Source organism: Oncorhynchus kisutch, linkage group LG16, assembly GCF_002021735.2.
Source record: "Oncorhynchus kisutch isolate 150728-3 linkage group LG16, Okis_V2, whole genome shotgun sequence".
NCBI classification, from domain to species: domain Eukaryota; kingdom Metazoa; phylum Chordata; class Actinopteri; order Salmoniformes; family Salmonidae; genus Oncorhynchus; species Oncorhynchus kisutch.
This window is the reverse complement of record NC_034189.2, coordinates 40,486,137-40,512,452: the sequence shown is the minus strand read 5'-3', so window position 1 is coordinate 40,512,452 and position 26,316 is coordinate 40,486,137. Positions and strand designations below refer to the sequence as shown.

At 41.9% G+C, this 26,316-nt stretch overlaps 2 protein-coding genes across 3 annotated transcripts in view; one reads left to right on the top strand and one right to left on the bottom strand.

Moving 5' to 3' along the window:
* The window catches only part of LOC109906697 (tyrosine-protein phosphatase non-receptor type 4), a 43,074-nt gene extending 23,648 nt beyond the window's left edge, over positions 1-19,426 (bottom strand). The window contains exons 1-2 of the mRNA XM_020504546.2: positions 18,996-19,426; positions 12,744-12,898 (exon numbers count right to left, since the gene is read on the bottom strand). Of these exons, the coding sequence (XP_020360135.2) occupies positions 12,744-12,881 (138 nt within the window). The 5' untranslated portion in view covers positions 12,882-12,898; positions 18,996-19,426. The remainder of the gene's footprint in view (positions 1-12,743; positions 12,899-18,995) is intronic.
* Positions 19,427-20,236: 810 nt separating this feature from the next.
* On the top strand, positions 20,237-24,877 carry LOC109906698 (ras-related protein M-Ras-like). Of its 2 annotated transcripts, XR_002257444.2 has the most exons (7): positions 20,237-20,395; positions 21,875-22,086; positions 22,378-22,531; positions 22,680-22,779; positions 22,872-22,951; positions 23,104-23,566; positions 23,597-24,877. XR_002257444.2 is itself a non-coding variant. In XM_020504547.2 (6 exons), exons 2-6 carry the CDS (start codon positions 21,882-21,884, stop codon positions 23,201-23,203), a joined length of 639 nt encoding a protein of 212 aa, XP_020360136.1. In that variant the 5' UTR covers positions 20,237-20,395; positions 21,875-21,881; the 3' UTR covers positions 23,204-24,877. The 2 variants fall into 2 exon arrangements, 1 of the variants encoding a protein (XP_020360136.1); XM_020504547.2 differs by having other exon boundaries at positions 23,104-24,877.
* Positions 24,878-26,316: the final 1,439 nt, after the last annotated feature.

The window sequence follows — 26,316 nt, the reverse complement described above, 5'->3', positions numbered from 1 at the left end:
ACAGTGATGCGGGGTGGTCGTTTGACCCTGGACCCATTACGCATGCAGGCAATGAGGCAATGATTGCTGAGATCCTGGTTGAAGACAGCAGAGTTGTATTTAGATGGCAAGTTGGCTTAGGTTGTAGGATGGCCGGGGTGTTAAGCATGTCCCCGTTTAGGTCACCTAACAGTACAAACTCTGAAGATAGGTGGGGGGAAATCAATTCACATATGGTCTCCAGGGCACAGCTGGGGGCTGAAGGGGGTCTATAACAAGCGGCAACGGTGAGAGACTTGTTTCTGGAAAGGTGGATTTTTAAAAGTAGAAGCTCGAATTGTTTGGGCACAGACCTGGATAGTATGACAGAACTCTGCAGGCTATCTCCGCCCCCTTCGGCAGTTCTATTTTGTCGGAAAATGTTATAGTTAGGGTTGAACATTTCAGGATTTTTGGTGGCCTTCCTAAGCCAGGATTCAGACACGGCTAGGACATCCGGGGTTGGCGGAGTGTGCTAAAGCAGCTAAATCAGTGAATAAAACAAACTTAGGGAGGAGGCTTCTCATGTTAACATGCATGAAACCAAGGCTTTTACAGTTACAGAAGTTAACAAATGAGAGCGCCTGGGGAATGGGAGTAGTGCTGGGGGAGGAGTAGGATAAGGGTACGGCTAAAGGCTATAAGAACTGGTCGTCTAGTGCGTTCGGAACAGAGAGTAAAAGGAGCAGATTTCTGGTCGTGGAAGAATAGATTCAAGGCATAATGTACAGATAAGGGTATGTTAGGATGTGAATACAGTGGAGGTAAACCTAGGCATTGAGTGACGATGAGAGAAGTTTTGTCTCTAGAGGCACCATTTAAGCCAGGTGAGGTCACCGCATGTGTGGGGGCTGGAACAAAATGGCTAGGTAAGGCATATTGAGCAGGGCTGGAGGCTCTACAGTGAAATAAGACAATACTCACTAACCAAAACAGCAATAGACAAGGCATATTGACATTAGGGAGAGGCATGTGTAGCTGAGTGATCATAGGCTCCAGTGAGTAGCTAGGCGAGCTGGACACACGGCGATTCAGACAGCTAGCGGGCTGGGGATAGCAGGCAAGCAGATGGTCCTTCTGGGGACGTCGCAACGGAAGAGCCTGTTGAAACCCCGTCGGACGGTTACGTCGGCAGACCAGTCGTGATGGATCGGCGGGGCTCTGTGTCGGCAGTAAAAGGGATCCAGGCCAACTGGCAAAATACGTATTGTAGCCCAAGAATTGTCTGATGGACCTGTTCAGCTAGCAGGGAGATGGGCGTAGCTCGAGGCTAGCTCCAGGCTAACTGGTGCTTGCTTCAGGATAGAGACATTAGCCAGGAGTAGCCACTCGGATAGCAGCTAGCTAGCTGCTATGATCCGGTGTAAAGGTTCAGAGCTTGCGGTAGGAATCCGGAGATGTGGTAGAGAAAAAGCAGTCCGATATGCTCTGGGTTGATATCGCGCTGTGCAGACTGGTAGGAATTGACCGGGCTGAGGCTGGCTGATGTCCGAGTTAACAGTGATGACTGCTACGAGTGGCTAACTGACTACTAGCTAGTTAGATGGCTAACTTCTGATGGGGGTTCCGGTTCTAAAGTGTAGAAAATAGCAGATCTGTACCACATTGGGTGAGGCGGGTTGCAGGAGAGTATGTTCAGTCCGTAGATGGAAATTGAGATTTGAAAAAATATATACGAAATATATACGAAGAAAGAGACATATACATGGGACGGGACAAGACAAACAGACGCCCTACTAGTAGTAGGAAGGCCATTGGTCCGAACATGGAGCCTTGAGGATCACCATACTTCTCAATCTCAACTGAGGCTCCACAATCACAGTCTACCTTGTAATGCCAACCAGGCAGGAAAGCAGAAAGAGCACGTTTCAATCACCTAACTACATACGCCAATCTCTCAGTAATGTAAAGAAACCGGACCAACCAGTTGACTGGCTTGTTCAGTGAAACAGTGAGCTTCACTATGCCCCCATGCACTGAAACGGAAGTACTTCCATGACTGTGTTTGACTGTGTAACTGGCATTAAGTGATCAATAATGTAGAGGAAATGAATAACCTTTAAGTATCTGCATAAATTTGTAAATACCACTAGGGCTGTGGCAGTCATGACATTTTGTCAGACGGTTATTGTCGTGCAATAGTAAGATGTCAGACGGTTATTGTCGTGCAATAGTAAGAAGGATGTAATTCCCATTACAGAGCGAGTGCGCATATGAAGTGGCTATGTCGAGTGTAAAAGTGATCATTTGAAAGATCATTTGAAAGTCCTATATGCTAGATTTAGAGTTATTTGGCAACTTTAGTTATGAATGATACAAACCTCAATGTTTTAGAAATCAAAACATATATGATGCGACTATAGGCTATTGATGATTTCACAAAGTCGCAAAAAAAAGAAGCTTGCACACTTTTCCTTGCCTCAGGCTGCACAGCTGTTCTCTCATCGAGTGATCCTATTTTTTTATCCTGTCCTTTGACAAATATGTCAAATTAGTTTTGATTTAGATTGTCCCATTATCAAATGAGCAGGAACAGGTGGGGGGGGGGGGGGCATCCGTATGCACGCAGATAGGCTACTTCGGTTTTATAGCGGAGCTGTGCTTAATATGAGCAGCTGAGAAATAAATACAACACTTATTTCACTCGCTGCGAGACAGGTGATATTCCGCCCTGGGCTTTCCAACCCTGTTCCTGCCGCTACCCTGTACTTCATTTGGGAAACTAAGTGAAATAGGGCCTCCCAGGTGGCGCAGTGGTTAAGGGCGCTGTACTGCAGCGCCAGCTGTGCCACCAGACTCTGAGTTCACGCCCAGGATCTGTCGTAACCTGCCGCAACCTGGAGGTTAACTAGTAATATCATCAACCATGTGTAGTTAACTAGTGATTATGATTAATTGATTGATTGTTTTTTATAAGATAAGTTTAATGCTAGCTAGCAACTTACCGTGGCATCTTACTGCATTCGCATAACAGGCAGGCTCCTCGTGGAGTGCAATGAGAGGCAGGTGGTTAGAGTGTTGGACTAGTTAACTGTAAGGTTGCAAGATTGAATCCCCGAGCTGACAAGGTACATATCTGTCGTTCTGCCACTGAACAAGGCAGTTAACCAACCGTTCCTAGGCCGTCATTTAAAATAAGAACGTGTTCTTAACTGACTTGCCTAGTTAAATAAAGATGTAAAAAAAAGATTTACACACACACACAACTTTTTTTTTTTTGCCAAATCGGTGTCTAAAAATACCGATTTCCGATTGTTGTGAAAACTTGAAATCGGCCCTAATTAATCGGCCATTCCGATTAATCGGTCGACCTCTAGCTAAAAGGTAATTTGTCACCCAATTATTATTTTATTTTTTAAAGCCCTATTACTAGGCCATTCAAAATCAAAATTCACGACAACTGTTTGCACAATCAATGAACCAACAGCATCGCCTAGGGCTATAAGTTCTCTCCCAGACTCGTGGATAGAAATTTTGGAGTGTAGCATAAGGTAACCAGACCACCCAGAATGCATAATGATACACTCAAAGGCGATTACTCAAATGTGTTTAATTCTGCAGTAAAGACTAGACCGATTATGAAACCAAAGACATCTTCAATCTGTTTAGTTTTTTTGCCATGCGTAATATGCAGAAGGCTATATTGTATAACGGCACAATTATTATTTTGATTCATAAGCTCTAATATGCATATGGGTGTTTTGAATGAATCATCACCTTAGAAAGTGCTGTCCATTTCGTTGTTAGGCTTTGAAAGAACATCCACAAGGACCATGTTTCACACTCAGTTTCAACCTGCTGCTGAACTCTTTTCTTCAAATTGATCATCACAGTGAGGCGAGTTTTAAAAGCACATGCTGTTTTGATGATAAGTGTTTGATGTGACCGTTAGCGAGTTAGGTACTACCACAACATGTCCAGAGTGCATGAGAGGAGATTACGAGTCACATGGAATTTTACAACGGTCATGACTCATGACTGCCTGTGTGGCGGATATACGGTAACCGCAACAGCCCTAAACACCACACACAAGTCTATGTGGCGCCAACGGGTGAAATCAGAGTGCTGTGTGTCAACCTGGAGATGAGCTCTAACCATAGCGTTCAGCAGCTATCAGGTCATACTCTGTCCAGCCACTAGGCTAATGCACAGCAGCCACGTTGGGAACCAAACTACCAGCTAACAAGGGGCTTAACTGAAATTCTCCAGCTCTAAAAGTTAAACAGATGCCTATCTTGTAGATCCCCTGTGCAGTGCAAGTATTGGAGGTGGCACCCGCATGGCGGTAGAATGCCAGAGGACATGATAATGGAGCTGTCAGTTGTCATTCAGTACTGACTTCACCTGTTTATACATGATGTGTGTCTGTGCACACTGGATGGTTCCCAGAGGATAGAACCCACATCAACGCCAACAAAGTAAATCAAACACATATGCACATAAACATGAGGGCCTGTATTCACCTAACTGGCAGTGAAGCCCTGACCTGGTTCGGCCCCGCATGGCACTAGTAAAGACAGAGGACTCCATAACGACAACTCTGTAGTCCCTGAAATGAACTCATCTTAATTCATGACCAGGGGATTAGTGGTCAGCAGCTGAGCAGACTTATTTGAACCATAACAGAACAAAGAGTATCGGGGCAACAGAGATGGTCGGGGGGTTAGACTGAGGTCCTATGTGTGTGTGTGTGTGTGTGTGTGTTGTAATTAGAGTACCTCACAGAGGGGAATGCATTAACATTGTGCCTCTCTGCCCCCGTTCCCCACAGTACACCACACGGGCCAGATATCCCCCACGCTTGGCTCGGAAAAGCCATTGTGATGTGTGCAGTTCAGTCCTGGTGTAAGTGTTTACTCCATTGGCTAGTAACCCCTGGAGTCTCTGTTTAAACCAGAATGCCAGACATTCTGCTATGTCTCTGCTATGCTGCTATTAATGACAGATATCTAAAATGACCCAGGCTCCTTTGGTCCCAACTACTACAATGCATCTGTATTTTAAAGTGAAACTCCATCACTTTTCAGCCAAATTTTCATTATCTCCAGCACAATACCAGTGTCTATATACGGTGCATTCGGAAGGTATTCAGACGCCTTAACTTTTTCCATATTTTGTTACGTTACAGCCTTATTCTAAAATGGATTAAATTAAATGTTTTTCCTCATCAATCTAAACACAATACCCGATAATGACAGAGTGAAAACAGGTTTTTAGAAATGTTTGCACATTTGTGACCCGATTCAGGAAACTAGGCGTATGTCGCAAGTCACGACTTCCCAGGAGAGCCTTTTGAACACGATTTTTTTTTTATTTTTATCAAAATGCATTTTTTTGGGCAGAAATGCCTTCTCAAATATGTGAACTTTCATGTGCCTTAATATCAAACGTGCATGTTAACTGTAAATACGAATACAATTGTTAAATTATGAGCCTAGTTGGTTTAGCCACAGAAAAAGGGAGCCACCTGTTGCATGTTGGGTCTATAAAATGAACTGCTCGTAATGTGTAAATAATAGTTTCTACTGTAGTTTTTTCTTATGTTATGTTGCTACTGCTCCCAATAACATTGCTGCACTGGATATACAGTGGGGCAAAAAAGTATTTAGTCAGCCACCAATTGTGCAAGTTCTCCCACTTAAAAAGATGAGAGAGGCCTGTAATTTTCATCATAGGTACACTTCAACTATGACAGACAAAATGAGAAAAAACATCCACAAAATCACATTGTAGGATTTTTAATGAATTGATTTGCAAATTATGGTGGAAAATAAGTATTTGGTCGATAACAAAAGTTTATCTTAATACTTTGTTATATAGCCTTTGTTGGCAATCTTCACAAGGTTTTCACACACTGTTGCTGGTATTTTGGCCCATTCCTCCATGCAGATCTCCTCTAGAGCAGTGATGTTTTGGGGCTGTTGCTGGGCAACACGGACTTTCAACTCCCTCCAAAGATTTTCTATGGGGTTGAGATCTGGAGACTGGCTAGGCCACTCCAGGACCTTGAAATGCTTCTTACGAAGCCACTCTTTCGTTGCCCAGGCGGTGTGAAACACAATGGGCAAAACAAGCTGTGCAAATTAAGCTTTCACCCATGTATACAGGTAAGAATCTAGCTACAGATTCAGATATTATACGTTTCTAATTTTGTCCAAAAGTTGTTTTCATTGCAAGCTAGGCTTGCTGTTAGTTAGCCAGCTCGAGTTTGAACCTAATGGTATTTGGTTAACTTTAGCTTTCTATGACAATCGGTTTGTATTGCAAGTAACGTTACTCTATGGAATTGGGATTATAGTTATTTTTTTTTCTTATTTTACCCCCTTTTCTCATTTTTTATATTCATAATTAAATTGGGTGACATTACCTTTAGCACTGTGGTGAGATACAGAATATCTCACCACAGTGCGTTTCCATCTCCTCCTCTCTCTGTTGTTCCTTTTGTAATTTATTTATTTAATATATATTTTTTTTTACCCCCTTTTTAATCCCCAATTTTGTGGTATGCAATTGTTAGTAGTTACTATCTTGTCTCATCGCTACAACTCCCGTACGGTCTCGGGAGAGACAAAGATCGAAAGCCATGTGTCCTCCGAAACACAACCCAACCAGCTTCTTAACAGCGCGCATCCAACAGTCAGAAGAAATGCTGTGTGACGCTAGGCCATTTGTGCATCGCCCCATGGACCTCCCGGTTGCGGCCGGCTGCGACAGAGCCTGGGCACAAACCCAGAACCTCTGGTGGCACAGCTAGCACTGCGATGCAGTGCCCTAGACCACTGCGCCACCCGGGAGGCCCTATAGTTAATTTTTTAGCTAGCTAACGTTAATGTGACATGTCTAAACAAAAGATCCCAAGTTACAGCTTGCTGTTACCTAGCTAACATTAGCTGAGGTTAGGTGGCTGGCTTGCTAGCTAACATTAGCTGAGGTTAGGTGGCTGGCTTGCTAGCTAACATTAGCTGAGGTTAGGTGGCTGGCTTGCTAGCTAACATTAGCTGAGGTTAGGTGGCTGGCTTGCTAGCTAACATTAGCTGAGGTTAGGTGGCTGGCTTGCTAGCTAACATTAGCTGAGGTTAGGTGGCTGGCTTGCTAGCTAACATTAGCTGAGGTTAGGTGGCTGGCTTGCTAGCTAACATTAGCTGAGGTTAGGTGGCTGGCTTGCTAGCTAACATTAACTTAGAGTTGAAGTTGGAAGTTTACATACACTTAGGTTGGAGTCATTTAAACTAGTTTTTCAACCACTCCAAAAATGCATTGTTAACATACTATAGTTTTGTCAAGTCGGTTAGGACATCTACTTGGTGCATGTCAAAAGTAACTTTTCCAACAATTGTTTACAGCCAGATTATTTCACTTATAATTCACTGTATCACAATTCCAGTAGGTCAGAAGTTTACATACATTAAGTTGACTGTGCATTTAAACAGCTTGGAAAATTCCAGAAAATTATGTCCTGGCCTTAGAAGCTTCTGATTTACATAATTTGAGTCAAATGGAGGTGTACCTGTGGATGTATTTTAAGGCCTACCTAACTCAGAGCCTCTTTGCTTGATATCATGGGGAAATCAGCCAAGACCTCAGACCAAAAATTGTAGACCTCCACAAGTCTGGTTCATCCTTGGGAGCAATTTCCAAATGCCTGATGCTACCACGTTCATCTGTACAAACAATAGTACGCAAGTATAAACACCATGGGACCACGCAGCCGTCATACCGCTCAGGAAGGAGACGCATTTTGTCTCCTAGAGACGAACGTACTTTGGTGCGAAAAGTGCTAATCAATCCCAGAACAACAGCAAAGGACCTTGTGAAGATGCTGGAGGAAACAGGTACAAAAGTATCTATATCCACAGTAAAACGAGTCCTATATCGACATAACCTGAAAGGCCGCTCAGCACACCATCCCAACTAAAACCACACCATCCCAACCGTGAAGCACAGGGGAGGCAGCATCATGTTGGGGCGGCAGGGTAGCCTAGTGGTTAGAGCGTTGGACTACTAACTAAAAGGTTGCAAGTTCATCCCGAGCTGACAAGGTACAAATCTGTCGTTCTGCCCCTGAACAGGCAGTTAATCCACTGTTCCTAGGCCGTCATAGAAAATAAGAATTTGTTCTTAACTGACTTGCCTAGTTAAATAAAGGTTAAAAAAAATTCTGGGGGTGCTTTGCTGCAGGAGAGACTGGTGCACTTCACAAAATAGATGGCATCATGAGGGTGAAAAATTATGTGGATATATTGAAGCAACATCTCAAGACATCAGTCAGGAAGTTAAAGCTTGGTCACAAATGGGTCTTCCAAATGGACAATGACCCCAAGCATACTTCCAAAGTTGTGGCAAAATGGCTTAAGGACAACAAAGTCAAGGTATTGGATTGGCCATCACAAAGCTCTGACCCCAATCCCATAGAAAATTTGTGGGCAGAACTGAAAAAGCGTGTGCGAGCAAGGAGGCCTACAAACCTGACTCAGCTCTGTCAGGAGGAATGGGACAAAATTCACCTAACTTATTGTGGGAAGCTTGTGGAAGACTTTCACCCAAGTTAAACAATTTAAAGGAAATGCTACCAAATACTAATTGAGTGTATGTAAACGTCTAACCCACTGGGAATATGATGAAAGAAATAAAAACTAAAATAAATAATTATTCTGACATTTCACATTCTTAAAATAAATTGGTGATTCTAACTGATCTAAAACAGGGAATTTTTACTAGGATTAAATGTCAGGAATTGTGAAAAACTGAGTTTAAATGTATTTGGCTAAGGTGTATGTAAAACTTCAGACTTCAGCTGTACGTATATGAAGTGTGTTTAACATTAGTGATGTTTTCTCAGAATGCCATTTCGCATTCCTGTTAGCTAGCCAGCTGACGTTAGATGGCTGGGCAACTACAGTAGCTAACATTACCTGTATGAACTGTGTGTAGTGATGTTCTCAGAATGCCATTTCGCATTCCTGTTAGCTAGCCAGCTGACGTTAGATGGCTGGGCAACTACAGTAGCTAACATTACCTGTATGAACTGTGATGTTCTCAGAATGCCATTTCGTATCTATTGTATAATAATGCTAAAATATTTGTATCTGGAATTTGGCTTTCAGCCTCAGTAGAACACACCAGTCAGTACAGTAATCAAAACGAGAGCTGGCCCAAGCAAGCAAAGGCAGCAGCGCAGTCATCAACTACATGCACCATTTCTTCACCAGTTATGGAGTTGGGAAAACACGTGGACCTGAATTGTGATAACTGCAGCGGCCAAAACAAGAACAAGTTTGTGCTCTTCTATTGTGCCTGGTGGACCATGCACAAGCTCCACAACAATCTGGACCTTCACTACCTGATCACAGGCCACACCAAGTTTGCCCCTGACTTGTGCTTCAGCCGCATCAAGCAGCGCTTCAGAAAGGCCAGAGTGAACACTTTGTCTGAGATTGCTGGTGTTGTGAAGGACAGCACAGTGACAGGGGTCAACATTCCACAGCTGGTTGGCCTGGAGGATGGTACGGTGCTTGTGGAAAGTTATGGCTGGCAACAACACCTGACTCCGTACTTCAGTGCCACTGCCACAGATCAAGCAGTACCAGCACTTCAGGTAAAAATATGTCTTATTTGTATGAGGTTATTATTTTCTAAACTTGGGAGGTGAATTGATGTTGTGCAGGGTTGTAATGTATTCAGATTTGTTTTGTTATTCGCTGTTTTACACCTTCGGTGCTCTGGAGCCTGGTGTTGTCGCCAAGGGGCGTTCAGACTGTCGGGACCAGGTTTCAGCTGAAGCGCAACGCTGACATCCTTCCTCCCATAGATAGTCTGCCTGTAAAAGCACTACCTGGATTGGACAAAGCTAGACAAACTATATTTTTGACAAGATCGGGGAGTTTTGCGACAAAGAGGCTATGGACATCACATGCCCTGCACCAAAGTCAAGGGCAGGACAGAAACAGGTTCTCCGACTATAGATTCCCTTGTTGATGCATGGTTCGGACGGACAAGTTATCAGCACTATCTGCAGTGCCTCTATTCACATGACTCTCTCCTAACACACACACGCCATCCGTTGCTGATATTGTTGGTATGTGTGGTCGTAACATGATTTTGTGACATTCCACAACAATATCATGTGACCGTATTAAGTGCCCACCACTTAAATATATGTACTGTACATGTGTACCTCACTCAGGTTTCAACTCAGGTTGCATGGCCTTAACTTATGTATGGAATACTATGTGATAAGTGCATGTGTAACAGTATATAAAGTATTCTAATGTACTGGTGTGAAAGCATTTGGGCAGTGATGTAAAGTCCTTAAGGTAAAATACATTAAAGCACTACTTAAGAAGTTTACTTTACATTACTTTACTATTCGTATTTTTGGCAACTTTTACTTCACTACATTTGTGAATAAAATAATGTACTTTTTACTCCATACATTTTCCTTGACACCCAAAAGTACTCTTTACATTTTGACAAGAAAATGGTCAATTTCAAACACTTATCAAGAGAACATCCCTGGTCATCATACTGCCTCTGATCTGGAGGACTCACTAAACACACATGCTTCGTTTGTAAATGGATGTCTGAGTGTTGAAGTGTCCCCCTTGGCTATCTGTCAAAAAATAATACAATTGTGCCGTCTGGTTTTCTTAACATAAGGAAGTTGAAATGAAATACTTTTACTTTTGATACTTAAATACATTGTGCCCCTGACTATCCGTCAAATGATTTATTTCTTATAATACATTTGTGCCGTCTGGTTTAATATGCGGAATTTGAAATTATTTACACTTTCATGCAAGTATGACAATGTAGTACTTATTCCACCACTGAACATGGCTGGGGGTTATAGCATTTCTTTCACACGACCCATCAATTTAGACAAGTGTATCTGGGTAAGCATCATCTAATATTTATAAAATATTTTTTTATCTGGACACTTTCTGTTAACCTGGAATGTTTCCTTGTTGTAAGATACTACCACTTTTAGTGTTTAGCACATGACCTCATGTGAATCCTTAAAGAGATAGGTGGGCCTGGCTTAAGAGGGTGTGAACAATGCTGAATGGGTGTAGACAAAGGAGAGCTCTCCAGTAGGTATCAAAACATTCAAAGGCCCTTTTCTCAAAAGTGACTTTACAAGTGGATAAACTTTCACAGTAGAATTATTTTCCCATTGTTCCTCATAAATGCTGTGTATGATTTTGTAGATCTGAGTCTATTTTTATCCAATGTAAAACATTTTTTATTTATTTTTATGAAATTCAAATGTTGCTACATCAGACAAAATCTAGGTGGTGAGTCACATTTATTAAAAATAAAGAACAGAAATACCGTATTTACATAAGTATTCAGACTCTTTGCTATCAGACTCGAAATTGAGCTCAGGTTCATCCTGTTTCTACAACTTGATTGGAGTCAACCTTTGGTAAATTCAATTGATTGGACATGATTTTGAAAGGCACACACATGTCTATATAAGGTCCCACATTTGACAGTGAATGTCAGAGTAAAAACCAAGCCATGAGGTCAAAGGAATTATCTGTAGAGCTCAGAGACAGGATTGTGTCAAGGCACAGATCTGGGAAATGGTACCAAAGAACACAGTGGCCTCCATCATTCTTAAATGGAAGAAGTTTGGAACCACCAAGGTACAGAGAGATCCTTGATGAAAACCTGCTCCAGTGCGCTCAGGATCTCAGACTGAGGCAAAGGTTCACCTTCCAACAGGACAACGACCCTAAGCACACAGCCAAGACAATACAGGTGTGGCTTTGGGATAAGTCTCTAAATGTTCTTGAGTGGCCCAGCCAGAGCCCGGACTTGAACCCAATCAAACATCTCTGGAGAGACCTGGAAATAGCTGTGCAGCAACGCTACCCATCCAACCTGACAGAGCTTGAGAAGTTCTGCAGAGAAGAATGACTGTTTAATGACTTCCCCAAATAAAGGTGTGCCGAGCTTGTAGCGTCATACCGAAGAAGAATTGAGGCTGTAATCGCTGCCAAAGGTGCTTCAACAAAGTACTGAGTAAAGTGTCAGAATAGTTATGTAAATGTGATATTTCATTTTTTTATATTTTTTTTTATATGCAAAAATACTAAAGACCTGTTTTTTCTTTGTCATTATGGGGTATTGTGTGTAGACTGATTACGAAAAAAAAACTATTTAATCCATTTTAGAATGAGGCTGTAACGTAACAAAATGTGGAAAAAGTCAAGTGGTCTGATTACTTTCCGAATGCACTGTATGTGCGCTTTTCTACATTATGTAGAAAAATATATAAAGTAAAAAAGTTCTACATTTAAAAAAAAAAAACACTATAAGATTTGTGGGGAGCAAGAAAATAGCTTCCCTCTGGCTAGAAACTCATTGCAGGTTTTGAAATTCACCATTCTTCTTAGTTTTAATCCTACCCTGAGGCGTCACAGAGAAGCATTTAAAAAATATATTTTTTAACCACAGATCATAGAATCGTGCCGTTCTCACATACGTAGACACTGGTATGGTGCTGGAGGTAATGAACAACAGGTTGAAAAGCGGCAGAATTGCCCTTTAAACAAAGTCTCATTTATCTTTATAGGCCTACTTGGTTACTGCGTAGCCTATTGATAGACAACTGGTCTTGAGAGAAGAGAGAGCAGGCCCTGACCCAGTCATTCTCTATGGTGATATGTAGGGCTGTACAGCCAGTGTAGATGCCGGGAGTAGTATAGTACAGTACTTACGTTAACTTTGAAGGCTTGAACTGTGTTATCCAGCAGAAGAACATTACAGACCACCTCTGTGTGCTGCCTGTCTTGTGCCAGCTCTGATGCTCGGTCATTGTAGTTACTGCCAGCTGGCAACTGGAAGGGTGAGGTCATTACTGTCCACACTGGGTCTGCAACACAGAGAAAGAAAACAACAGGGTGAGGGACCTTTTATTATACTGCATTTAAATACATTACATTGTTCCAGAGTGGTGCAGCGGTCTAAAGCACAGCATCTCAGTGCTAGAGGCATCACTACAGACCCTGGTTCGATCCCGGGCTGTATCACAACCCGGCCATGATCGGGAGTCCCATAGGGCGGCGCACAATTGGCCCAGCATCATCCGGGTTAGGGGAGAGTTTGGCTGGGGTAGGAATTTGTTCTCAACTGACTTGCCTAGTTAAATAAAAAATACAAATTCTGCAATGGCGAATGGTTAGCCTCGTCCTCAACACCAGTATACCACTTTTTATTTAAACAGTCGGCAATGGCATATTTGAGTCAAGTAAGACAACACACTCCTCCTTAAATCTGTGACTGATGCTGAGGATGTCATACTTCATTCTAGTATTGTCTAGAAAGAGATCCCTAGCAGATCCAAGGCCCTTGATCCTTTATGGTCTACGCTCTCACAGTCAGGCTGCAGTACGATGAAAGGATTCAGTGATTCAGTGAGGCATGACCCAGTTCACTACCGCTGGGAGGAAGAGAGCTACACACACTACAGAGGACTTCCCCAGGAGGGTTAGCAGTCTTCACGTCCCTACCAGAGTCCACACGCACGCTCGGATGGATGCTGTTAGGCCTAATTCTGAGTTATAAAGTTGTAATAACAGGGGAAGTGTGATAATTATTAAAATCATATTTCACAATCATATCAAATATTAGGGAGAAAAGTGACTGCAGAAACATAGAAAGAGTTTTAAAACAACTAGGATAGGCTAGATCACCTTTGACCTTTTCCCTGCATGACATCATCCATTGACTGCACACAGAAAGGTCCCGAAATAAACCATGGCCACACCAGCAGCAGGGCTTTTGTCAGTGACAATGGTGTTCCTGTGAATGTCACAGTGCAACACACAAAGACACGCTGAGGTGCTGTACGGTGTTGTCACACTGGCCCCATCCCCAGAACGCCCACAAGGGTCAATACCATGTCACGGGTCTCAACTTCTCACAGTTAGAGAGAGGTTAAAGCAGGGGGATCAGGGATCAGACGCTTCAAAAACCTACTAGCTATTATTCTATCATGTTTATCATTCCCATTATTTAAACGTGTTTTTAACAGTTCACATGCACTTTGTCTATGTTTTCCATGTTCTGAATGCTTGAATGAAATGGTCAAACTAGGCCTAAACAATATCTAGGGAGTGGAGCTGTCCTGGCTTGAACCATACCTTATTATCTATTCAAGTCTATTCAGGAAATGACCGTTTTTGTTTACTATCGCTTACCAACAGAAAAAGGCCAAATGTCCCAACGAGTCTCAGGACTAAGGTTATTCACCGATCCTTTTTCCTTTTCTTTTGGTTATGTCTGTTTTGTGTTTCACCTGGTTTCATTTTGGTTCATTAGGGGGGGGGTATTCCTTTGGGTTTTTGTGCGGGATTGTTTTCGTTTGACTATCAGTTAGTTTGGGTTGCGTTTTCTTTAGTTCATGTTTAACAGGTGTTTTTTTCCCTGGACTGTGTCTGAGTGGAGTTTTGTGGCTACTGCTGTAGTCCAGTGTCCTGTGATTTGTGAGCTGGTTTAATAAAACGCCCTGACAGCATGGCTCTCGACCTTCGCCTCTCCCGAGTCCGTACGGGAGTTGCAGCGATGAGACAAGACTGTAACTACTAACAATTGCATACCATGAAATTGGGGAGAAAAAAGGGTGTAAAAAGAAAGAAAGAAAAAGACTAAGGTTATTTACAACCTTTGAACAAAGTTGCAGTCCAAAAACATCACCTACAGTGTGCAGATGTCAACACATGGAACAGTCACAGCAGAATCCTAGTTAACATACTGATCCATAAATACCTACTTTGACCTTTACTGTCTGTCACTGTGTTCGTTTACTGCAATTTCTGTCACTATAGCATCCAGGACAACCACACAAAGTTGGCAGTGAATGGCCATGGCAGTTAGCCTTGAGTAGAGGGTGGGTCCCATCCAATAGCCATGAACTTGAGGGATGGGAGCAGATAGACTGTGTGTCAGTGTAACCCGCTTCCAAACTGGCTCGCCTGCCAACACCCCCCCCCCCCCTCCATAACAGAGTCCAAATCATAGGCTGAGTCTATGGGGCTGAGTGACCTTTCAGTAATAGAGCCACAGCTCTGAATTGCTGGAGCTGGGTGCAGAGACCAGACAGACACCATGCCAAATGCAGAGGAACTAGCCTACCTTGAATCCCAATGCAACTCCTAGGCCCTAGACCGAAGTTAGTAACCTAACTCCTGAATAAAGTAGGATACACATTGCTTTACAGATCCATCAGGTGATATATTGGCCTACCGTTGTCTTTAGTGTTTTCAAACCAAGTTCAACAGGACAGCATTACCTATCTGATACAGTAATCACTATGGGTTATAAAACAGAAAGCAGAGACAATTACAACAATACTGAATGAACACTTATTTTAACTTAATATAATACATCAATAAAATCAATTTAGCCTCAAATAAATAATGAAACATGTTCAATTTGGTTTAAATAATGCAAAAACAAAGTGTTGGAGAAGAAAGTAAAAGTGCAATATGTGCCATGTAAGAAAGCTAACGTTTAAGTTCCTTGCTCAGAACATGAGAACATATGAAAGCTGGTGGTTCCTTTTAACACGAGTCTTCAATATTCCCAGGTAAGACGTTTTAGGTTGTAGTTATTATAGGAATTATAGGACTATTTCTCTCTATACCATTTGTATTTCATTAAACTTTGAGAATTGGATGTTCTTATAGGCACTTTAGTATTGCCAGTGTAACAGTATAGCTTCCGTCCCTCTCCTCGGCTCCTCCCTGGGCTCGAACCAGGAACACAACGAAAACAGCCACCCTCGAAGCAGCGTTACCCATGCAGAGCAAGGGGAACAACTACTCCAAGTCTCAGAGTGAGTGATGTTTGAAATGCTATTAGCGCGCACCCCGCTAACTAGCTAGCCATTTCACCTTGGTTACACCAGCCTCATCTCGGGAGTTGATAGGCTTGAAGTCATAAACAGCTCAATGCTTGATGCACAACGAAGAGCTGCTGGCAAAACGAACTAAAGTGCTGTTTGAATGAATGCTTACGAGCCTACTGCTGCCTACCACCGCTCAGGCAGACTGATCTATCAAATCATAGACTTAGTTATAACATAATAACACACAGAAATATGAGCTTTAGGTCATTAATATGGTCGAATCCGGAAACGATCATTTCGAAAACAAGACGTTTATCCTTTCAGTGAAATACGGAACCATTCCGTATTTTATCTAACGGGTGGCATCCATAAGTCTAAATATTCTTGTTACATTGAACAACCTTCAATGTTATGTCATAATTACGTAAAATTCTGGCAAATTAGGCGGCCCAAACTGTTGCATATACACTGACTGCGTGCAATGAACGCAAGAGAAGTGACACAATTTCACCTGGTTAATATTGCCTGCTAACCTGGATTTCTTTTAGCTATATATGCAGGTTTAAAAATATATACTTCTGTGTATTGATTTTAAGAAAGGCAATGATGTTCATGGTTGGGTACACATTGGAGCAACGATACGCACCACATCGATTATATGCAATGCAGGACACACTAGATAAACTAGTAATATCATCAACCATGTGTAGTTAACTAGTGATTATGATTGATTGTTTTTTATAAGATAAGTTTAATACTAGCTAGCAACTTAACTTGGCTTACTGCATTTGCATAACAGGCAGTCAGTCTCCTTGTGGAGTGCAACGAGAGGCAGGTGGTTATAGCGTTGGACTAGTTAACTATAAGTTTGCAAGATTGGATCCCCCGAGCTGACAATGTGAAAATCTGTCGTTCTGCCCCTGAACGAGGCAGTTAACCCACCGTTCCTAGGCCGTCATTGAAAATAAGGCTTGCCTAGTTAAATAAATATGAAATAAAGGTGTAAAAAATAATAATAATCGGCCAAATCGGTGTCCAAAAATACAGATTTCCGATTGTTATGAAAACTTGAAATCGGCCCTAATTAATCGGCCATTCCGATTAATCGATCGACCTCTATAACAAACACTCATTTTCGTTTCAACACGTTTTGCTACAATGTGGCCTACTGAACACAACCCAGATAGGTTATGTTCCACACACAAAGGGAGTTCCCCTTCCTCTCAGATCTTCCACTCTGCAGACCTCAGTCACCACAGATGTATCCCAAATGGCACCCTATTCACCATAGGGCTCTGGTCAAAAGTAGTGCACTATGTAGGAAATAGGATGCCATTTGGTGGGCTGCCATCATTAGATCAACTGTGGAGCGCTAAGCATGCATCACAGATCACACACTCATGCGTGACACTAGAGAGCGTATGCGTTCTTTTTTTCTCTCTTTCCACTATTCTCAGTTTTTTCCGTGCGTGGTCTAGCAAGCCTTCTTAGCTTTGTGAGGCTAAAGCCAACAGTAGCTAACAAGCCATTTAACCCTGGGCACAAATCTAAACAACATTGTTCATGACACAAGAGATTTACTCTGAAAAGGCTTTTGGGTCGCAAATTAAAATCACCTGCACTCCTGTGCAACATAGGCTATCAATTATGTCCACACAGAATTGTGCATAATGATGAACAACCTAACAAACACAATTATGTTGTCGAGTGCTGTGAGCTCGAGGTTAGAGAACTTTGCCATTGATAAAACCCCATTTTCATTCTCCCGGATTCCTTCCTTCCTGCCTCTCTCTCCCATTCTTAAAGCTCCAGAGGTGTTTGTTGCTATCGATCTCATTCATTCTAATATTTAGCCCCAGCAGCAGTGTAGCTACTTACTCACCACCCCCAACCACGGTGGGGACACTACAGTGTAGACCCCCTAGTGACTCATCCTGTTTTAGAGCTTCATGAGCACATATGTGTTTTATGTCATTTACCACACACTTTTCTGTTGTCTGCAGCACACACCCCCCTTCTCCCCCAACAAATCCCATGTACTCCATCACTCTCATTCACTGCACTGTCAAAAGCCTTGCACTTAACAAAAACTGACCCAGTCTCTAAAAGTGTGAGGCTGCTTTAGACAGACAGAGAGAGAGATGGAGGATACAATCATCCTCTCCTTTCTGCTCTTTCTCTTGATTTTCCACTATAGCCCTGCAGCTCTTGATCAGAGAGAGAGAGAGAGAGAGCGAGAGAGCGAGAGAGAGAGAGAGAGAGAGAGAGAGAGACAGTTGAGATTGTGTGATAGCAAATGGCTGCTCCTCTAGCTCTATATTCCACTATGGTCAGCAAAGGAGGCAGAGAAGGAAATATCATGATGACATCACTGGGGAATCTATAGATTCCAGGGACGATGCCATTTCGGCGAAGCTCTATTCACTCAGTCTTTCTTTGTAGCAGCAGGTAGATTAGAAGCCGAGTGTTTCTATGAAGTCATTCAGTGCACTAGACTAGAGCTTCCATATTTCTTGTGATAGGAACCGAGCACTGGGTCTTGCATCCAGCAGCATGAATACAACATGAATACGTGTCATAAATGCATTACAGGCAAACAGGACTTGTATGAAATCCGAGTGGAGTTTATTATGTCAACCAGCTAAACCAGTGTGTAGCCTACCTGTAATCAGAATCACTGGGGTCTCTCTGTGTACTGATTCAAGAAACAGGTTTATCCATCTATTGACCAAGACATATATTTAGCCTCTACCTTCTCCCCTGGCCTACACTCCCTACTCCTCCCTCTCCCAAAACCTGCCATAGGTTAGAAATGCACACTCTATTCTGTTCTGTTCTAGTTAACTGTAGCCCATATGTGTAGCCCATATGGCTGTCAACTGGCATATGACAGGGAAAAAAGAACAACACATTGATGTTAGTTAGCTAGAAAGCCAACCACCAGGCCATCAAATAGTTGTCACTGTCACTAAGACTAGCATCAGCTAACGTAGAGGTGTAGCTATACTGTCTCTGGATAGATTAACATCTAGTTAGCTAACTTGCTACAACAGCTGTGCTATGCAAGCTAGCAAGCTAACCATGGCATGACGTTATTATTATGCAGGTTGCTTAACGTTACCTTCATAAACTGCGCCGGTAGAGTCCAGGTTTTGAGGGATAAAATCAAGAACACAGCAATAAGTGGGCGAGGTGGTGCAATTCAACCGCTGCAGATCCACAGAAACCTCCTCATCCTTTGCAGCAGCATACACTCGCTACGGCCACACAGGTTCGTTTCGGCCGCACAGGTTCGTTTCTTTTCAGCACCACAGCGATGATGGACCCAGGCAAACGTCAATACAGGACGCAACCATTGTAATGCGAGCAAGGCAAGCACGAGCAGGTAGGTATGACCACACAAAAATAGAACTTCCTTTCCGCGGTCCCCAAACTGCAGTTTAAATTCAAATACAACCTCGTTTGAAGACGTTGATCATTTAAACCGTGCAGCATAAACCATGGGGCAGCAACGAAATATGGCGTAAACTCCACAACAGATTTTTTTTTGAACGGGGGTGATGTCTGTCAAACTAGTAGGCGTGGCATTTGAGGCGCAAGTTTCACAACACGCACGCGCGTGCTGCCTACATTGTCAGAAATGGGAAAAATATCAAATATTAATACTATTATTATTATTATTAGATTGTACGTAACTTCAAATATTTTTCCATAAAGGTAGTTTGTGTGTTTTAAACGCTTATTAAACATTTATCTACCTTTGCAAATAAATATCCTATACTCCCATCTTGTGGCCAATTCTATGTTCATGCCACTTCTATTTGAGATGAATGGTAATAACTGGTATATCGTCTATAGTTTCAAAATGAAATGCATAAACTCTGATATTGTACATCCTCATCTAGAACTGCCCACTTGTAGGTAAATCGTAAGTAACATTAAGGTGTTGCCTACTTAAAATTATTCATGGAGAGTTTGTAAGTTGTTAATAAATGGTTCTTTATTCGTTTTTGTAGATAGTTTATAGATACTTTGTAAATAAGCAATAGGCTATACATTGGTTGAAAATTACTTTTTATATGATCACATCTGGACTTGAGACATTGTGGAATGCTCCATTTCTACATCAGGGGGCTCCTGTTCAAATATTGTTTTACTTATCCTCCAAAACAGGCAGGCTAAAAACCTTAACACATTGAAGTCAATCATTTAAGCACTTAAATTAAGCCCGACAAATCTCTAAATGTGACCTATAATCATTAAAATAATGGCTTATTTGCTCAAAAGATAAGAAATGTTGACCCCCCCCCCCCCCTTCTCCCGCTTGGAGCAAACCTATCGTATCAGCTGTTGCAACGCAAAGTAACTGTTACATTTTTGTGGCAGATGCTGGACTTTCCAGCAGCTGTGATATGAAATTGATTGGATAGAAATGTACAGATCTGAATGAAGTAAGCTTTACAACATGAGACGGCAAGACATGTGACTTCATGCAGGCGACTTTACAGTAAATATATTGGGGTAAGCTTTTTTGATTTAATCGGCTACGACAGATTGCGTTGCTTAGAGATGTCTGGTGTTTTCAGATGTAAAGTCACAACTAGCTGTATCCTACTGAAATGTGTGTGAAAGTCAAATTATACCTTGGAATAATATGGAATGGCGAGGCATTTTACAATACGGGATCCCACTTTAACTGGTTATGCCTAAGCAAATAATCGTTCAACTTTGTTATTGGGTCGAATATGGCACAATAAAAACTAAACTGTTCAGTGGGGTTATGGGATTTGTGAATCACAGATGAATGGGGATTTATGAGTCACAGATCTGACTGATCACAAATGAGGTGAATGTGTGCGCGAAATGTGTCTGAGAAATAAGGAATCACCCATGTCAGACTGCATACATTAGTCCTCTTGATCAACAGGTTGTGCTCTGCAGGTAAGCCTACATAATATGCCATTAGAACAGCCTTTGATGACATATAACTGAAAAAGAACTTAAAGGCCTATCTTGAACACTTTGGAAAAAAACAACAACAGTATTTTCATAATGACCCTAGAGCAGGGATCATCAACTAGATTCAGCCGTGGGCCTATGTTTTTCTTGAGCGGGTGGGTGGGAGGCTGGAACATAATTGCAAATAATTTGTAGACATGTGTTGTTCTCTGAACACTTTGGGGGACAAATCCCCCCATGTGGGCCAAATTTGTCCCACAGGCCACCAGTTGGGGAACCCTGCCCTAGAGAATATGATACCCCTTGGAACCCAAAGAAGTACCCTACAGAATAGGGTCTCCCCCAGCCCTCAGGTTTGACTGAGAATTGTTTGAGTTGGTCGGCCCTTGGCCCATTCTCTGGCTACAACATTGTTCTGGAGGGCCTGTAAGTTCCACGGGCATCTGGGTCCCTTTCCTGCTTTGCCCAGGGACACAGGCTACAGTATCCACTGAGAAAGGAAACCATCCACGTCCCGCCATTGTTGACTGCAGGAAGGAAGAACTCTCAGTGTGACCTCATTCTGTTAGGCCAGTGCCATTGTATGGAGCTGCAGGCTGGGTTTGCTTACTCATGGCGTGTGTGTGTGGGTGGGTGATTCCCTGACTTAAGTACGTCAGTGAAGATCCTGGAGACGAGGGATAGACTGCTACAGTACAGACCTCAGCCTTGTTTGAGTGATTGATGTTTTCAGTGAGAAGGTGTGGGTATTCCAACATAAGAATGATACTGTTTTATGCCCAGTGAGTAAGCGACTATGTAAGGAATGGAAGATAAGACATTAGGATTACCATGTTTTCTATGCATTGCAGTGAAAAAGAAGGATCTCTGCTTTTATAATATTCATTTAAGATGTATTCTATTACCACACTATTACCTGTGGCATTTCATTTGTGATTTTTGTCAGGTATTTTTGTCCAGAGCAAGTGAGGGCCAAAAAGCCCATTCTAAATGGCATCAGTTTAGACATACACCATCTTCTCTCTTCCCTCTGTGTTCCAGGTATAGCATGGCTGTCACTATGGCAACGAGTGCTGTTCCCAGCGACAATCTCCCCACGTATAAGCTGGTAGTGGTGGGGGATGGGGGAGTGGGGAAGAGTGCTCTCACCATTCAGTTCTTTCAGAAGATCTTTGTCCCTGATTACGACCCCACTATCGAGGACTCCTACCTCAAACACACTGAGATTGATGCCCAGTGGGCCATATTGGACGGTAAATGGATTTATAGATAGCACATACATTACAAATAAGAAGCCCAACCTCTTAACCTGGCCAAAGTACTATATCGTTTTCCCCGAAATAATCTTTCCAATGTACTGAAGAACAAGATGGAATGTTCTGTTATAAGGAGAAAAAAGGGATCATATTATTGTGCAGCCATTGTTAGATCTGCGGGATCAGCACACAGTTACACATATTTATGAATAACCAGGATCATTCATAATACTGTTCTCAGTGTAGATGTTATATGTGGGACCTGTCTGATCGTGCATGTCTCTGCAGTTCTGGATACAGCAGGACAAGAGGAGTTCAGTGCCATGAGGGAACAGTACATGAGGACTGGGGATGGGTTCCTCATCGTGTTCTCTGTCACAGACAAGGCCAGCTTTGAACATGTGGACCGCTTCCATCAACTCATCCTCAGGGTGAAGGACCGGTGGGATTTACTACTTAACTTCCCACTGGTGGCCGTGGCCAGGACAACAGTCATTCATTCATTCAGTTATTCGTGCATTAATTAGTCCGCCCATTCATTCATTCGTTCATTCGTTCATTCATTCATTATTCTTTTCCTTGTTTTTTAGGGAATCCTTTCCTATGGTTCTTGTGGCCAACAAAGTGGACCTGCTGCATTTACGTAAAATACCCAGTGATCAGGGGAGGGAGATGGCTAGTAAACACAGTGTGAGTGAATGTGTGAACTTTACAAATACTGTATATCATCTTCAGATATTGTTTTGATCTCCATACTAAATTCGGAGATTTTTCATTTACAGATAGCTTACATTGAAACAAGTGCTAAGGACACAGCCATGAATGTTGACAAGGCGTTCCACGAGTTAGTTAGGGTAATCAGGTATGTTGCCGCCACAGATTATTTAGAGAAGGTTTGTCTGTTTGATACAAATGCTATGAGAGTCTCTCTCTCTCTCTCTCTCTCTCTCTCTCTCTCTCTCTCTCTCTCTCTCTCTCTCTCTCTCTCTCTCTCTCTCTCACACACACACCCAGGCAACAGATTCCAGAGAGGAGCCAGAAGACGAAGAGGAAAACCAAGTGGCGGGCCGACAGGTCCACTGTCTCCCACCGACTGCACTGTGTTGTCCTATGATGGTTTTTACTTGTACAGCTGCTCCCTACAGGACAGCGGGAAGATGATTACATTTAGGAGTGTTTACTCTCTATACAGAGTGCCAGGAGGCAGTTTGTACCCTCTACCCTGGCACATGAGTTAGTTAGTAGGGAGTTGCCCAGACATGGGATGTGACTGACTCGCCCTAAAAGGACCAGTGGAATAATTTACAGCTCTTCTGGGGATGTGCACTAACTTACTCAACAACATGGAGATAAAGTGGCATCACTTTAGCATTACTGCCTTTATCTACCAATGAAGATCTTTGACAGAGAAACTGGTCATATTGGCTCACAAAGATAATATGTAAATAATTAGACATACCGTAAGTTTTACTAAGAAGTAGGCCTTTAAACATTGTTTTACTAAGAGGTAGGCCTTTAAACATTGTTTTACTAAGAGGTAGGCCTTTAAACATTGTTTTACTAAGAGGTAGGCGTTTAAACATCGTTTTACTAAGAGGTAGGCCTTTAAACATTGTTTTACTAAGAGGTAGGCCTTTAAACATTGTTTTACTAAGAGGTAGGACTTTAAACATTGTTTTACTAAGAGGTAGGACTTTAAACATTGTTTTACTAAGAGGTAGGCCTTTAAACATTGTTTTGCTAAGAGGTAGGCCTTTAAACATTGTTTTACTAAGAGGTAGGCCTTTAAACATTGTTTTACCAAGAGGTAGGCGTTTAAACATTGTTTTACTAAGAGGTAGGCGTTTAAACATCGTTTTACCAAGAGGTAGGCGTTTAAACATCGTTTTACCAAGAGGTAGAAGTTTAAACATCGTTTTACCAAGAGGTAGGCCTTTAAACATTGTTTTACCAAGAGGTAGAAGTTTAAACATCGTTTTACCAAGAGGTAGGTCTTTGAAACTTGGTCCATGTTTTCATTAAGATGGAGGCCATTGAGTAAAGCACTGGAAAGAGGGAGGAAACAGAGAGCTTTCCCCAGCGAGGGGGAGTATAGTAGAGAGGGGAGTGAGAGGAGGGGAGAGGATGTATCTGTTTGTGTTGGAATCAGTGGGCCTGTCAGACAACAGAGAGAAGAAGGGAAAGTGAGGAAAGAGATACAGAGAGAGAAAGAGAGATTCCAAATGCATAGCAGCTGGCAAAGGGACTCCAGACATTGTGTCAAAGCCTGGGAGGCTGCCAATGTGTAGCCCCATAGCTTATACAGGGAGAATGTCTTTATAATCTCTGAACAAGACTGTTATATAACTGCATTGTAGCTTATTGAATGCACCAAATGTCTTATTTGAATGTACATTTATGAACCTTGACAATTTTGGCTTATTAGTGCTCACTGGATGTAGTTGTGTACTTCTCAAAACACTTTAAACACACAATTGTGGTGTGTGTGTGTTTGTGTGTGCATGAGTGCCCTGGATATGTTGTGGCCTAGACGATGAAATCTAATTTTCACATTTGAATATTAGTTTGCTTTGCTACTATTTATTCACTATTTATTTTACATAAGTCATTTATAGCTGTGTTATCATTAGTACATGGCTACTCCAGAGAGCACAAAGCACAGAGCTTAACTAAGAAATTGAAGGAAGAAAACATTTGTAAGCAAAGTAATAAATGTGTGTTAATACATTTTGTGTTCTATTATATGTTTTTTCACATTTTAATAAAACCATAATTATGACACAGAAGACTGTCTGTCTCTGTCATTCTCAGTGAATATTAGTGTGTTGATGGTGCCCTCCAGTGGATATAAATGTAATTGCAAGAATGGAACAACATTTAGCATGGTTGTACGTTTGGCCCTTTGCTTTGGGGATATACATTGTGTTCAGAAAATATTCACAACCCTTGACTTTTTACACATTTTGTTGTGATGCAGTCTGACTTTAAAAGTGATTAAGTTTAGATTTTGTGTCCCTGGCCTACACACAAGACCCCATCATTTTAAAATGGAATCACGTTTTTCAAAATGTTTATAAATGATTTAAAATTGAAAAGCTGAAATGTCATCTTTCCATTTGAGTCAATAAGTATTCAACCCCCTTGTTGTTGAAAGCCTAAATAAGTTCAGGAGTACAAATTAGCTTAACAAGTCACACAAGTTGCATGAACTCACTGTGTGCAATACTATTGTTTAACATGATTTCTGAAAGACTACCTCGTCTCTGTACCCCACACATACAGTGAATTCTAAACACAGATTCAAACACAAAGACCCGTGAGGTTTTCCAATGCCCCGCAAAGAAGGGCACCTATTGGTAGATGGGGGAAAAAAAGAAAAAAAAAGCAGACATTGAATGTCCCTTTGAGCATGGTGAAGTTATAATTACACTTTGGATGGTGTATCAATACACCAAGTCACTTCCAAGTCCGGCTCCAGGCGTAAGTCGCTTATGTGTGTTTTTTTTGGAACTCAGTCGGGGTCTGAACTTATTGTTGCGAGTTAGAATAGTAGAATACACAAGGTGCAAGTTCAAAATATTGTTTTGTCTGTCACTGACAGTCACTCAATTAGCCATGTCAGCTAACAATTTTTAGATTGCTAAGTTTGACTGGCCAGTTATCTAAACTTGGGGCATGTTTGTAGAAATGCAGTAAATTTGCTTCAAAACGGCAAATAATTCTGTCTGCCACATGGCAAAATGAGTAGAATTGCATAGAACGTGTTATAAAATTTCTAAATTTTCTATCCACTGCATGGCAAAAGTGTAGAACTGCAGAAAACTTTCTTTAAAACAGCAAAAATGTCTCTGTGCCCCATGGCAAATGTGTAGAACTGCATGAAATTTGTTATTTATTTATTTTATTTAACCTTTATTTAACCAGGTAGGCTAGTTGAGAACAAGTTCTCATTTACAACTGCGACCTGGCCAAGATAAAGGAAAGCAGTGCGACACAAACAACAACACAGAGTTACACATGGAATAAACAAACATACAGTAAATAACACAATCGAAAAAGTCTATATACGGTGTGTGCAAATGAGGTAGGATAAGGGAGGTAAGGCAATAAATAGGCCATAGTGGCGAAATAATTACAATATAGCAATTAAACACTGGAGTGATAGGTGTGTAGAAGATGAGTGTACAAGTAGAGATACACGGGGTGCAAAGGAGCAAAATAAATAAC

Coding starts and splice junctions, on each gene's coding strand:
- LOC109906698 (XM_020504547.2), top strand. CDS start 21,882: ATGGCTGTCACTATGGCAACGAGTGCTGTTCCCAGCGACAATCTCCCC. Junction 22,087..22,377: donor CCAGTGGGCCATATTGGACG/GTAAATGGATTT, acceptor ATGTCTCTGCAG/TTCTGGATACAGCAGGACAA. Junction 22,952..23,103: donor GAGTTAGTTAGGGTAATCAG/GTATGTTGCCGC, acceptor ACACACACCCAG/GCAACAGATTCCAGAGAGGA.